Genomic DNA, 14,996 nt, shown 5'->3' with positions numbered 1-14,996 from the left:
AGTGTTTGAGTATCGAGGTGTTCGATCTCCATGTTTCTATAAACAAAAAGGTGGTGTTGGGGTTAGGTGCGAATTTCGGGTCGCAACCGCGAGACCCCATAAGAAGGAACAAAACAGATTAAAATGAGATAAAACAATAAAATGCGTAAATAAGAAAAATAAGAATTGTCAGAGTTGGCGCTTATGTAAGGTTGGTAGGGAAGCTGTTGTTTATGTTTTTTTTTTCTTCTTTTCCTTCTTTCCGTTCCCCTTTTTTTTTTTTCCTTTTTTTTTTCTTTTTTTTTCTCCCCTTTTTTTTTCAAGGGAAAGAGAAATCAAGCGGTCAGTCCTTTAGTGCGAATGTATAAGTGGATGCATCCTTTGCAGATAATAGGGGGTAGGTTCCCCTCTGTGAAGAGTCTTCTATCGGGTTTCGTTCTGCGGACGGTTGCATAGTTTCTCTATTTCCATCGCGTGGTTTTTTCAGTTTTAAGTGTAATAGGAGCTGAGTTAACGAGTCCCAAATGGCTCCAAGCAGGTATATGGACCATCCGTATACTGTGTGTAGAGCATAGCCATGCACAATGGTATCCAATATTAATTTTACTGCTCTTACTGCCAAGTAAATTCCTAAAAATCCAGCGCTTATATTGCCGAAAATTAGGAATCGATCCCAAAATTTCTGCCATGCTGACATAGCTATTTTTTCAACTGATGCTTCATCTAGGAAGTTTGCAAAAGATCCTCCATTGTGCATAATCGTAGAGTGGCCCATCATTCCTCTGGCCAAGGTGTTTAACATTGCTGGTCTCTCAGCAGGAAACATAATATGATCCCTGAGATCGCTTAAATCTCCTTCAGTATATATGCCGCTGGTAGCAAGTGATCCGGGGCTAATATATTTCCAGCTAGGTGTTGTCATCGGTTTCATGGTCATCGGCGGTACTGTATGTATTGGTTTAGGAGTGAGTCTATACCATGCATCTCCCAGAAGATACATAGGTGGTGCGAACAAATTGCACGTAATCTGCGTTCCTTGTCGTAATAGTATATGGGTTTGCGGTGTTAAAAATTGTGTTCTGTTTTCTCGCGTCACAGGCAATTGATCATAGCATTCTTCGGTGTGTGCTACTCTTACTTCGACAGGCACACATTTTACTATGTGTATTACTTCGCCAGCCAGTAAGGCCATGTATCCTGGTCCCTTCATAAAGTGATAAGCGAAAACATCCGGTGATTGAGTGGCTATGGCTAATGAATTGTGTAATATTTTCTGTTCGAGCTGACATTGTTGCAGTAAAATATTCTTATATAGTTCACTAAATTGAGTCCGCACATGTTTCTCTACATATACAAATTTAGAATTCATATAGGTGAAAATGTCCAAATTAGCTATGCGTGATTCTTTTTTAAAAATTGCTACGCCTGGTGAAGTTTCGAAAATTACTAATTTTGGATGTTCCGTGTGGAAAAGAGTGTATCCACAAGTAGAATAGGAGTCTCTGCTTGCCAATGCAAAAACTGTGTCTTCTGTAGTCATGGAATAAACAATTTGCTGTTGTTTGTTGACGACGTCTATTATTCTGTGTGCATATCCTTCATATAATACTCCATAAGTGCCGAACCTGCAGGTATCCGTGGGCATGGATGCCCAGTAGGTGTCCCCACCCTCGATGTCGGTGCAATGTGTTGCGCTCAACGCACAGGTCACTCCAGACCTCAGTTGGACTCGGTTCGTGTTTATCTTCACGTCAGCTATATAATCCTGTAGTGTAATTTTTATGGTTGCGAGTACCACGGCTTTTTCCCATGTGCCGAATGGATCGCTATATGTTGTTCCGGAACAGGTGCCATCATTGTTCACGTGTCCGGCCAGTGTTACCGGTCGTGTTGCAGTTTGATTGGATTTCAATCCTGTTATTCGAGTGTTTCCGATTTCGTAAGTACCATACATGTGCATTCGTTGGCAGGCGTCTTTTGATACTTCTTCTATATACGCGTGCTTTCCGTTGTACACGTCCATGGAGTGAGAGAACATTCCGCATCTCCTGATTAATCTGTCTATTTCTATTTTGCATTGTATAACTCTCGCGGAGGTAAATTCGTTAATTTGTAGCAATTGTATATAAATCTTCTGAGCTGCTACTTCTGGCTGTGGTATATCACATTCCTCTATCCCCAGTAATGATAGAGTCGTAATGTTCGTCGATGCAGATCCGCAGTCATATCCTATTATGCCTTTAGTGCCGCGTAACCAAAAATTTAGCACGGCGATTATTAAAAATCCTCGGAGATCCATCTGAAATTTAGCACGTCTAAGGTATATTAATATAGCGCACCTTTAATTGTCAAGCTTGTTGTTATTACTTATTTCCTTATTTGCTAATCAATTTATCATTTATTTATTTATAAAAAAAATTTTTTTTTTTTTGTGTAAAATATATTTATATATATTTTTTTTTATAGTTACTTATTTTAATTAATAATAATAAAATTACTTAATTATTAGGAGTTGGTTTGATGTGTGAGATTCGTAGGCGATTAGGGTGTACAACGCGACTGTTCTTTTTTATTTTAATTCTTACGTTATTTCTATTCAATATTTCTAAGACCTCATGGGGTCCTGTGTATTGATCTCCAAATTTGCCAGGTTTAGGGCCTTTTAATAAAAAGACTTGATCACCAAGTTTGAATGTTTGTGGGTTTATCTTTTTATCATAGTGTCTTTTCGATTTAATTTTTGCTTTGACAACGTTTTCTCGGGCATTTTTCTGAATTGCGTGGAGTTGACTAACTAAATTTACAAGATATTCGTTGTAAGTTGCTAATTTATCGCCAGATGCTAAAGGTTCATTTGACGGAATTCGTGCTATTTTACCGAAGATTAATTCGTAAGGCGTGTGTTTAGTTGCTTCATGTACACTAGTGTTATAATTATACATCGCGAGACTTATCCATCTATCCCACTGTTTTTGTTCTCTTGCATATTGCTTTAAATATTCTCCTAATGCGTGATGTGATCTTTCTAATGAGCCGTTTGATTGAGGATGGAATGCGGTTGTACGGAATTTACGAATTTTAAATATTTTAGCTACCTTTTTCATTAAGTCACTGATAAAATTTCTACCCTGGTCTGTTAAAATTGCTTTCGGAGAACCGAATACACAAATAAATCGATCGACGAAAGCTTCGGCTACCGTTTCGGCAGTTTGGTCGGATAACGGTATTCCCATGCTAAATTTAGTGAGTTGGTCTTGTAGAGTTAAGATATATTCATTGCCACGTTCGGTTTTAGGCAAAGGTCCTACGATATCCATGGCGACCTTATCGAAAGATGATCCGGGTGTATCGGTAATTATCATAGGTTGTTTGGTTTTTACGCGAACTAGTTTCTTTAATTGGCAATGTAAACATTGTTGGATAAAACGCTGTACATCTATTTTTAAATTTTCCCAGTAATAATTATGTTTGATTCTATTATACGTTTTAGTTACTCCGCGATGTCCCCCAGTGGGTAAACAGTGCGTTTCTCCTATTATTATTGGTCGTAGATCTCTAGGTGGATATTTAACTAATCCATTGCAAATAATTAATTTAATTGGTGCGTCAAGGAATATTAATTGTAGCTGATTTTTGACATTGTTCCACGGTACATTGTTAATAAAATCCGTTTTAGCAATACTAAGTGTTTCAATTTTTAAATTTTCAACAGTTTCCTTTAAGTTATTTAAAGCGGTTATGATTCGAGATAAAGTTAATGTTGGGCCTTCTCGTTGTTCTTCGCTTATCGGCAATATTATATGATAATAATTTTTTACTTTAATGGTTTTAGGTTGATTTAACATAAGATTATTTAAATTTGGAAGTTTGTTTCGTTCGAATAACTTTTGCGAACCGGAATCTAAAGGTTTACCGTTTGTATCAACAAAATATGCTATGTTGTCTTTACGTAAGAATAATAGATCGCGAGATTCAATTATATTATTTTTTATTATTTGCTGATTATTAATAGTGGGTTTACTATAATTTTTGATATTGATCTCTTGGTTATTGTCTATATTTTCTTGTTCCTCGTCTTCATCACTGTTTTCTTTATCAGGCGGATCATTTCTATCGTCTAACAATATAATGTTATCGTCTATTTGCTCTTTTATTAAATTATCTTGATCGGTAATTCGACGTCGTGCTGTCCGACTCCTTGTTAGTATTTTGTCATGTGTAGGTGGACTGTGAATTAATGCTCTCTCTATTATTTGTTGATTTGGTTCATCTAATTCTTCTTGGGTAAATGGTATCGAGTCTGTATTATTTTTAATTGCATTTTCGTTTTCTTCGGTGTCGGAAAAATGTAATTCGTAATTTTCTTCCTCGCTATCAGAAAGATGCGATTTGTAATTATCATTTTCTTCAGTGTCAGAGAGGCGTAGTTCGTAATTATCATCTTCCTCTGAAGAATCGGAGAGATACAATTTATAATTATCTTCTTTTTCGTCAAATTCTCTTTGTGTTTTTAAGGTTGTTTTAGCATCTTTAGAGATTTTTCGTTTCTGTCTGCCCTTTCTAACTGGTTTACAATCGACTTCTTCAAGGTTTATAGGATTTCGTGATAATGCATCTGCGTTTACATTCATTTTACCTGCTTTATATTCCACTTCATAATCGTATTCCGCTAATTTTAGTCTCCATCGTAATATTCTCATGTTCGCATCTTGAGCATTCTTAAACCACATTAAAGGCTTGTGATCGGTTACCAGTGTGAATTTTCGTCCGTATAAGTATGGTCGAAAATGTTTAACGCAATAAACTATTGCTAATGCTTCCTTTTCATATGTATCGTATTTCAGTTCGTTATCTGTTAAAGTACGAGATGCATAGGCCACTGGACGATCCTTATTTATTTCTCCTTGCGATAATATTCCTCCTACTGCTATCCCAGAAGCATCCGTTGTTAAAATAAATGGTTTTGAAAAATCAGGATATTGCAATACGGGCTCTTTACATAATAATTGTTTCAATATTTCGAAAGATTCTTCTTGAGTAATCGTCCATTCAAATCGTGTATCGTTTTTTAACAAATTAGTTAATGGTTTTGCCAATTTTGAAAAATTCGGTATAAATCGTCTATAATATCCAGCGAGTCCTAAAAATTGTTTAATGTTTTTTGGTGTTTTGGGCCTAGGAAATAATTTTACTGCTTCTAACTTCTTAGGATCAGGTTTAACTCCATTTTTACTAATTATATGCCCTAGATAAGTTACTTCTGTTTTTAAGAATTCACATTTGTCCGGTTGTAATTTTAAATTGGCCTTTCGAAGCCTTTCAATTAATAAATTGTATTTCCTTTCGTGTTCTTCCAATGAGACGGCGTAAATAACGATGTCGTCCATATAAACAAATAATTCCTGGCCTTGTAGTCCTGATAATACTAGATCCATTAAACGTTGAAAAGTAGCAGGTGCATTTTTTAATCCAAAAGGCATTCTATCGAATTCATAATGTCCAAAAGGAGTGGTGAAAGCAGTTTTATGGCCATCTGCAGGATCCATTTTTATTTGATGAAATCCGGAAGCTAAATCACATACGGAGAAGTATTGCGCTCCTCCTAATTGATCAAGAATATCGACAATATTCGGTAATGGATAAGCATCTCCGATTGTTTTATCGTTTAAAGCTCGAAAATCTAAAACCATTCTCCAGCGTTTATTTCCTTTCGAGTCTTCCTTTTTGGGTACTATCCATATGGGTGTATTATACGGTGATTGCGAAGGTTTAACTATACCTCCTGTCAGCAGTTCTTCTACTTGTTTATTTATCTCTTCCTTATGAGATTGCGGAAATCTATATTGCCTCGTGTTTATCGGTCGATCATCCGTTGTTGAAATTTGATGTTGTAATATTTGAGTAGCAGTTAAATTTTCTCCAGGTATGTGAAATCGGTCTTGACTCTGTGTAATAAGCCTTATTATGCCTTCTTTTTCTCGTGCGTTTAAGTGTTCCAAACGTAGTAGGTCGACGATTTCTGTAAGACGATCCTTTCCAGATTTTTCTGCTACTACTAGACACTTGCTACGGACTGGAGTGTTAACAGCGTCTTGACTTAGATTTTCACGCGGAGTTAACTTTTCCATGCAATCTTTTACTAATTTTTTCACATTTTCATGTTTATGTTTAGATTTCCTCTTTCGCATAAATTTATCTATCATTTCCTGAGTCTTAATTTTTGATAACGCCAAAATTTTCGAAGATGGTTTATTTTTACTCTTAATACTGTCATTAATCGTCATTTTTTTATTAAAATGTTGGATTTTATCCAGTAGCTCTTCAATTGTTACATATGTATCCTGATTTTCTTTTCCATTAATTTTCGAGAGTGATCCAACCTTTGGAAATTTTATATTTTTTAGGGAGGATAGAAAACTTCTCCCTTTTATATTTTTAAAAGAAGATTGTGTCGAATTGCGTAACGAGGTTTGGTAACTTCCCTCCTCGCAACCGACGGGGTCTGGAGAGGTTTGGTAACTTCCCCCTCCGGGAATGATTTGATGATTCGGAAAAGTACAGAAACTTCTCCCTTCAAAGGATGTAGAGTCACTCATTTCTTTTAACGAGGTTTGACGGCTTTCTTCCCCGTTTTTAGAATTGTTCAATAATTTTGGAGGGGCTTGACAACTTCCCTCTCTACCTTCAGGATCATTCTTATTTTCAACGTTATTTTTAATTTTATCTTTATCTTCAATTTTATCTTTATTTTTAATTTCCCTTTTAATTTTATTATTTGACACGTTATCATTTTTGTTTACTTTGATCTTAGTTTTATTTTTACTACCATCTTCGAATTTTTCATTATTATTAATAATGTTGATGTTATTAATGTCTCTATCGTCGAGTTCATCGTTGTTAAATTCATTTTGCATCTTAAGAGTTTCGTCGCTTTCAGGTTGTATCGTCGTCTCTTGCGTTTTCCTTAAACTATCCTGGTTAAGATCAATTTTATGGTTGTCGAGCAGTTCACTCAGGGGCCTGAGTCGAAGGGTAGGCACTCGAATTTCAACTTCTTCGTCCAAAGTGCTTATGACATTCAAATAAGCTTTTCCCGACACGTTTTCCACGATAGTATCTCCCAAATATATTCCGTGCGCTAATTTGATTTTTGGTAAATAACCTATTTTTATTTCTGGATTTTTTATTCTCACGTAAAACAAGGATTCTGATCTGGGTGATGCTACGATAGTTTCTGGAGAAGAAAATGTCACGCAGTTTCCAAAAACGTTTAGTCGTTCGTGTGCGTAATCGATAGTTGAAGCTGTTTGTTTAAAGAAATCGTTTCCTAATATTCCTGATTGCGTAATCGGAAAGTCATCGGCTACTATGTGGAATTTTACTGACTCGCCGAAAAGAGTAAGAGCGATTTCTCCGAGTGTATAAACGGGGTAATTATTTATACCATTTAACTGTAAAACGTTATTATAATTAATATTTAAATTTTGAGGCACAAAATTTTCCTTAATTATGTTAGGACCGGAACCTGTGTCTAGCATAAAAGTTATGGGCAAAATCATTTCGTTAATTTTTATTTGGACAGTAGGTACGCGACTCTGTTTGTTAAGATTTACAGTTACGGGCCGAATTTCCGAAGGGTCACTTTTTACGCATTTTTCTGTGAGGTCGACGGGCGTAAGGTCTGGTCGGACCCCTGCGGTACGCCCGATTTCGAGGGGCCGTTCCCATTTCCCGTGTTTCCTTCTCTTTTACGATTATTACTTGCAATGCGCAATTGACAATTTTCAATTAGGTGCCCGTTTTCTTTACAATAACGGCAAAACGTTCCGTCAGCAGAATTTGCTGGTTGATTAGGATTTGAACGGCAGTTTTTAGCTGTATGGCCCAAGTTATTACAAATTTGACAGATAATTCTGTTTTGATTATTAAGATTTGTTTGCTCGTTTTGTTTTTTCCAACAATTATTGGCAGAATGGCCCGGTCGGTCGCACCACTGGCAAATTATGGAGATCTTATTGTTAAAATTACTTATTTGGTTATTAGAATTATTTAGGCGGCAATTTTTTGCATTATGACCCGGTTTAAAACATAATTGACATTTTATGGTATTTTCCTGCACCATATTTATTGATCGTTGAGCTTGAGGATCACGTAATCGACACTTTTCTGCACTATGTCCGCGTTTTTTACAAATCTGGCAAATTAGGATTTCAGTGCCTAAATTATTTTGTTTAAAAGAGTCTGCCATTTGCATAAGTTTCCTACAATTAGCTGCTGAGTGGCCAATTTTAAAGCAAATTTGACAAATTCTGGAACGATTTTCCTGTACATTATTTCGGTCGGAGTTAGCAGGTCCATGTCGTAAATCTGTAATAGCACGAAGCTCTCTTTCTATGCGTAGGGCATCTGTTACAGTCGCCTGTACGTCTAAGTTTCGAGCGATCCTCTGCTCGATTTCGGGTTTTAGGCCTCGGATGAAACATTTACACATGTCTTTTTCTAAAGATGCTCGCACGTCGTGATCTGTTAACGCGTGTTCTGAACTACGATAGGCTTCTCGTATCTGTTTTCCTAAGAGTTTTACACGATTAGCATAAGTGACGACATCCTCGTCATTCTTTTGATATACGTTTCCTAATTCTCCCTGTAACTGATATACATTTTTAAATCCGCCGTAAATTTGTTTTAGATATTTAGTTAACTGAGCTACTGTTTCGAAATCTTGATCTCTAATTGTTCGTCGCGCCTCGCCTACTATTCGCGTTCGTAAAATTTTAGTAAATTGAGGCTCTGCTTCATGGGGCAACATAGACTTTGCCTCTTCGCATCCTTCGATAAAATAATTTAATGGGATATTTTTTCCGTCGAAAAATGGAACGGCTTCGACCGCGTATTTTAGGGTAGCAAACGGATTACCTTGCGCCATATTTTTCACCCTTTTACTGTCACTTGAACTTAGTTTAAAATTTAAGTGTTCGTTCTCACCACACGGTCTAATAGTCTCGTCACCAGAATCGTCGGAACCGTACTCGGGAGCACTAGGTTCCACTAAAAACGCTTCAATTTCAGGTTCGTTAGCGTTGAATTTAATTCGTTTAGGGACGCGAGCGGAGGAGGCTGCTGGAGTGGATGTGTGAAGTGTATCTAATGTATCTGATTTAGTTTTCTTTTTGTTTTTTATTGCGGCATTAAATTGTTCTTCTATTTTATCTTTATCGGAGTTAGACCTCGTTGTCATTCCTACCTCTCAAAAATTGCACTTTTCATCCCGGACGAGCCCCCAATTTTTATTCTTTCTATCAAGTCTGTTACGTCCTGATAGATGTAGAATTTTTTCGTTGGGCTCGGCGATCGGCGTAAACGGGTCTGACCGCACGAGCCGAGCGGCGCGTTTAGGACTTGCGACGGGTCAGCGACTGGAAGAGTCGTCTTTACTCCGTCAACAAGTCAACCGCTCGTGGTTCTCTTTTTGGGTCAAGGAATTGAATCCCTATTACCCGGGGCGGAACCTTTGTGCGCAATTTGAGAGGGAAGGTGGAGGGGGTGACGAACGAGGAGGGTGTGGTTAAATAAAAAAAAAGAACAAAGTTTAATTTACTAAAGACAACATTTTAATTCGATTAAATTTATAATTACGATACAAAACTCAACTCTTATTCACACGTGTTTTATATTTCTATTAGTGTATTTTTCACAAGTGTGTGTGTGTGTGTGTGTGTTATTCCTCAGGGGAGAGGACTAAGTTTAGGAAATCAAACCCTGTGAATTCAGGGTTTGGAAGATGGGGAGGAGCCGCGACGTATTCGATGGTAGTGGCTTCGGAGTTGACGGATATGTTGTCGAACTCCGGATCGTTTCGTGGGAATTCCTCCAGTTGAGCCTCTACTGGAGGAGGATGGAAGCGAACAGGCGAAGGGGGTCTGTACTCCAGGAACTCTTCAAGAGACGGAGAGATAGACCTAGGAGAAGGAAGTAGAGGAAAGTCGAACACGGGAAAGGGTTGAGGAGGTGGTTGAGGAAATTCCTGAGGAATCGGTGGTAATGGGGGAGGTTGGTCTGTTTGCGTGTGAGTGCTTGTACGGGCGTTATTAAATGGGGTGTGTCGCCTAATTCTAATGGGTCTTACGGTGACCCTCGCAGCGTATCTAACGTATGGCGGGAGGAATATAGCTAAACAGAGAGCAAATGCCGAGAGATCCGAGCGGTTCCGACGATTGTTGGGTCGCGGCAAATGTTTAGTTCTCACTGACAAATAACACAAAAAAAGATTTTTAACCGAAATAGGGACGGATTACATAAAAAGAAATAAGAGAATACTAAAGAGAGGAGGAAAAAAAAACAAATGAACTAACTTACTCGTTGTAGGATAGTTTCAAGTCGGGTTGACTATGTTCGGTGGTTCTGAGCAGGCGCCCCGTTGAGGGAAGGCGTTATATGAGCGTCGGACCCCTTTTTTTTGTAAACGCGTGGGCACCCTGCTGCGGGATGGTGTCGTCAGGGTGATGGGCCTTCTACTTGAGATGCACCACGAGACGATCGCGACAAGGTATCAACTGACTTTACTCTTTGATTTGCGCCCCCGAACTACTCGAAAAACTGTTTGAGCTAAACGGAATAACTGCGCAAAACTGCTTGAAAAACTGTGTGTGATTGTGTCCGGAGCCACCAGAACACGGGTTTTTATACTTTTTCTTTGGGGTAGATCCCTTTGGAAAATCTTAGGTTTTTGGAGCGGGGATCGAATAGGAATTAGTCTTGCGAGAAAATTTTTAATGTGGGGGAGGATGGCGTCATTTTTAGCTAATAGGATTGAGTTTAGATGATTAGGTTACTTGAAATGAGATAGGAAGAAAGAGGCCCTAACGAATAAGGAATAGCGTCGTTTCGGGTCCATATATGATGGGGGTAGGTTTTTGAGGTGGCGTAACCCGGTTGGTGTTAATTAGTATAGGTGGGGTGCATCTCAGTGTCTTAAGATCTGGGTGGGCGTAGTCTTTAGACCATACGATGGAATGATGGGTGGTCTATAGAAGTGCTTGCCCCGATTCTCGGCTTTCGGATTGGGTGGTTAAGAATCGGTATATAAGTTCGCAAAACCTTGGGTCACTGATCTAATAAATTTGACAGTTTACGACTGTCGCGTGCCCTTGGTGTCGCGTGGAGAGTGCGACTAATGCATCTCGGTTTCCCAGACCTACTAAACACGTGCGCCGTATCAGGTGTCGCGCCTTCTCGGCATGCGACTGCGGTCATTCCCCGATCGTTACTCGGTAAAACCCTATCTACTAGCTAGAGTTCCCGTAGGTGGAATCCAAGAGTATGACTAGTTGGTGCCAGTTTTTTCTTTTTATCTCTTACTCTAACCGTCTGGAGTCGGTTAAGGACTCCAGCTACCGCGAAGTTTTGACTTTTACGGTTTTTCTGGCGACGATAGGCACGCTGAGCGGCCAAGGTATTTTGAAATATCCATGCTATTTTTCTCCGTGAGAAGATTCGAGCTCCTGGTGTCTCATGAGAAAAACAGCTCTGGCGTTATAATATTTCTTAAGAGTTTTGTTGTTTCTGCGTTTACTAGGTCTGGTATTTAATGAAAAGAAAAGAATCGTGTAGTCTGATCAGGACGTAACACTGGTAAATTGTGTAATCTTAATATCGGTAAATCATATATAATTAATCATTTATGTATTAAGAAAGAATACAGGAACATGGATCTCTGTACTATATTAATAAGCAAAATATCACGAATTATATATTTAAAAAAAAAATTTATCATTCAATATTTTCGTGTGAAAATCAAATATTTAATTTAAAGTCTTTTTCTATAAAATCGAATTATATATTCGTAATAAACAAGATTAAATTAAATAGTAAAACAATTTGTTTATCACAAAAAGATAAAAAATTTAATTATAAATTATTAAATAAGATAATTTCAAAAAAATATAGTATAAATTTATATGATAGGAATTGTTTAGATGATATTCATAAAGAAAATATCATAAAAAATTATAAAAAAGAATGTAAAAACAAAAATTTATATTTAAAATTTGAAAGTTTTGAAGATCTAGACTTTGAATTTAAAGATTGTATATTATTATTTGATAATCAATATAACTTTATTTATTTATCTTTTAATACTATTAAGGATATCAGGAGGTGTTTTGCATCAATTTTTTACATAGATCATTTCACGTTTATAAATAAAGTAATATATCATTTAAACATTAATAACGTGTGTGATATTCTACAGTTCAATATTAAAGAAGATGAAAAATTAATGAAATATTTCATAAAGTTGGAAAGTGAATTATACTATTACTTCTACAATTATAATATGACATGTGAAGTACACGACAATATATATATAACGTAATTACAGTGGCATCTAATAATCTCAAGGATTGTAAAGTACTTGTTTTTTGAAAGAAGTACAAAGACTTTAATAATATTAATTTCTTATAAATTGTATTTATATATATAATCATTATATGTATAAATGATATTTTTCTTTTTTAATTTTCCGCATTTTTTGCATATCCTACAACAATAAAAATATTGTAATTTACTTTTATCGTTTTGTAATAAATACTTATTATCATGATACTTTTTCATTAAATTTGAAAGTTTATCTTTATCATTCATTTATAGCCTTGAAATTTTGAAGTACTAATTTATTGAAAAATTACAAAAGTTATTAAACATTAAATTCTCGGCTTTGTAATTAAATAAAAATATTAATTTTGGTAATTACTTGAAAAATTAATATAAATAAGTAAATTATGAGTGACAATCAAACTTTAAATCACTATCTTGGAGACAGAAAATTGTCAGATAACGAGTGTACAATACTCCAGGGATATTCAAATAAGATTTCAACCATATGTAAGTTTGATAAGCAAAAATTAAAAAATCTACTTAATAAATTTTCGGAAACGTTTTTTTCAGAATGAAATGTCTATAGACAAAAATATTATTACTTATAACAGAATCAATGATAGAGTTAATGAATATTTTAATAGACAAAAGAATTGCAAGTATGATTATAAGGGGATTATAAATATTATAAAATATCAATTTATAGTTGTTACAAAATATACAAGACTACTGGGAGTTTTAACTAAAGAAGATAATCAAGATATATCAAGGACTCACGTAGATGTATCAAGTATTTATAAAACCAGTAAATCGAAAGAATACATAAAGAAAATATCTACTGAATACATAAATAATGTAAAAATAAAAGGAAATACTAATGGTAATGTAAAAAATGGTAATACGGACGACGAAGAATTCAAATCGTTGGAATCTATTATCATCAACATTATGAGAACATCATTATATATACATTCGTATTTAATATGTTATGGATCGTATACAAATCACATAATACATAACGTAAAGTATGAAGATATAGATGTATATTTTCCAGAATCATTCTTCTATATGATTTTACTGATGTTTGCTGTTAAGATGATAACTGGTTACAATCTTCATATTCTTGGTTATCCATTTATTAAAGGACACTTGTCTTTGTTTTATAATAATAGAAAATTGATAGATTGCATATATCTTAGTAATTACACACTCGAGAAAATAAGAACAACAGATATAAACGGAATTAAATTTATAGATCCGTTATTTCAACTGTTAAATCAAATAAGAATGAATAACGAATTATTTAGATGTCATAAAATATATGAAAATAGTGAGAAATATGAATCTGTTTTATACTCTTTTTTACTTTATATCAAAGATAAATATAAGAAGTTTGATCTTAAAAAAGTTAAAGAATATAGAAATTCTATTGACTTAAATAATATTAGTTATAAACTATATGGAAATAATATATGCATGCTTAATATTGACAATTTTATAGATATTGAAGATATAAATGATAGATTCGATAAATTAATTGTAATATTATCTGAACCCGAAGTTATAATAGATGAATTAAATAGCGTCAATGGAGTATATTCAATAAAATATAACGCGTTTCTAAATGAAATCTTTTTCGAAAGTAGGACTGAGAAAGGTGGAAAAAAATCAGAAAATATTAAAAAATCAAAAATCAACAGGAGAAACTTTGGTAAGTATAGTTTCTCGAATATAATAGATAACAACAAACAATATCTGATAATGTCTAACCTAACAAATACATTTTATATATAATAGATATAGACAAGAATAAAATATCAATAAAAAACATACAATCTATGTTGGCTACACTAGCATTATACTCTTTTCTAAAAGATAAAAATGAATACGGATGGAGAATATTCAATTATCTTATATCATTGCTTAAATTTAAAATTGAAGACAACTTCAGCGACTATCAAGAATTATCAAGATACAGAACAGATGGCAATCAAAAGCATATAAAATTGAACATAGAAAACAATACTTTTAACGACTTTACCACAGATAAAAATCAAATAACATCAAATTAATTAGATAAATCAGTCTTTATAGCTACATATGGAAATAATGGAGGATTTTAAATCGCTCTTTTATTATAAATAAATAAATAATGAAAAATATATATTTAGAATTTCTCGAGATGACATTTGTAACTGTAAAGATGAAAATACATTGGATAATTTTATATCAAAAATAAAAGAGAATGAAGAAAATAATATAGATAATTCATTTAATCATTACCACATGTACGATCAATGTCAAAACAGATGTGATGTATGCAGAAAGATCTATATGCTCGTCAATAATATGGAGGTTTCTAATGAAGATTATGAAAAGGGAGGTAAGAAAAAACAAAAAAGAAAGCCTGAAAAAGAAATTGACTTCTTAGAAAAACCAAGTTATTTTAACATTCAAAATATAGACACTTCCAAGATAGAACGATTGGGGAAGAAGGCTATATATGATTTAATCAATCAGAATATTTTATTATCCGCAAACACCTTATCTAAAGATATCATAGAAACTATTTTAAGAAATTACAGTACTGATATAAATAATTTTGAATATGACGCGTTGGTAAAATATATAGAGGACAACAC

At 34.8% G+C, this 14,996-nt stretch overlaps 1 protein-coding gene across 1 annotated transcript; it reads right to left on the bottom strand.

Annotated features, from left to right (window-relative positions):
* Positions 1–206: 206 nt before the first annotated feature.
* LOC136997468 (uncharacterized) lies at positions 207–2,384 on the bottom strand. Its single transcript, XM_067348377.1, has one exon. The coding sequence runs from the start codon at positions 2,276–2,278 to the stop codon at positions 323–325; it is 1,956 nt and encodes a 651-aa protein (XP_067204478.1). The 5' UTR covers positions 2,279–2,384; the 3' UTR covers positions 207–322.
* Between the last annotated feature and the right edge of the window lie 12,612 nt (positions 2,385–14,996).

Source organism: Linepithema humile, chromosome 1, assembly GCF_040581485.1.
Source record: "Linepithema humile isolate Giens D197 chromosome 1, Lhum_UNIL_v1.0, whole genome shotgun sequence".
Taxonomy (NCBI): domain Eukaryota; kingdom Metazoa; phylum Arthropoda; class Insecta; order Hymenoptera; family Formicidae; genus Linepithema; species Linepithema humile.
This window is presented reverse-complemented; position numbering and strand designations above follow the sequence as displayed.

Excerpts from the sequence above, each read along its gene's own strand:
- LOC136997468 (XM_067348377.1), bottom strand. The coding sequence starts at position 2,278 with ATGGATCTCCGAGGATTTTTAATAATCGCCGTGCTAAATTTTTGGTTA.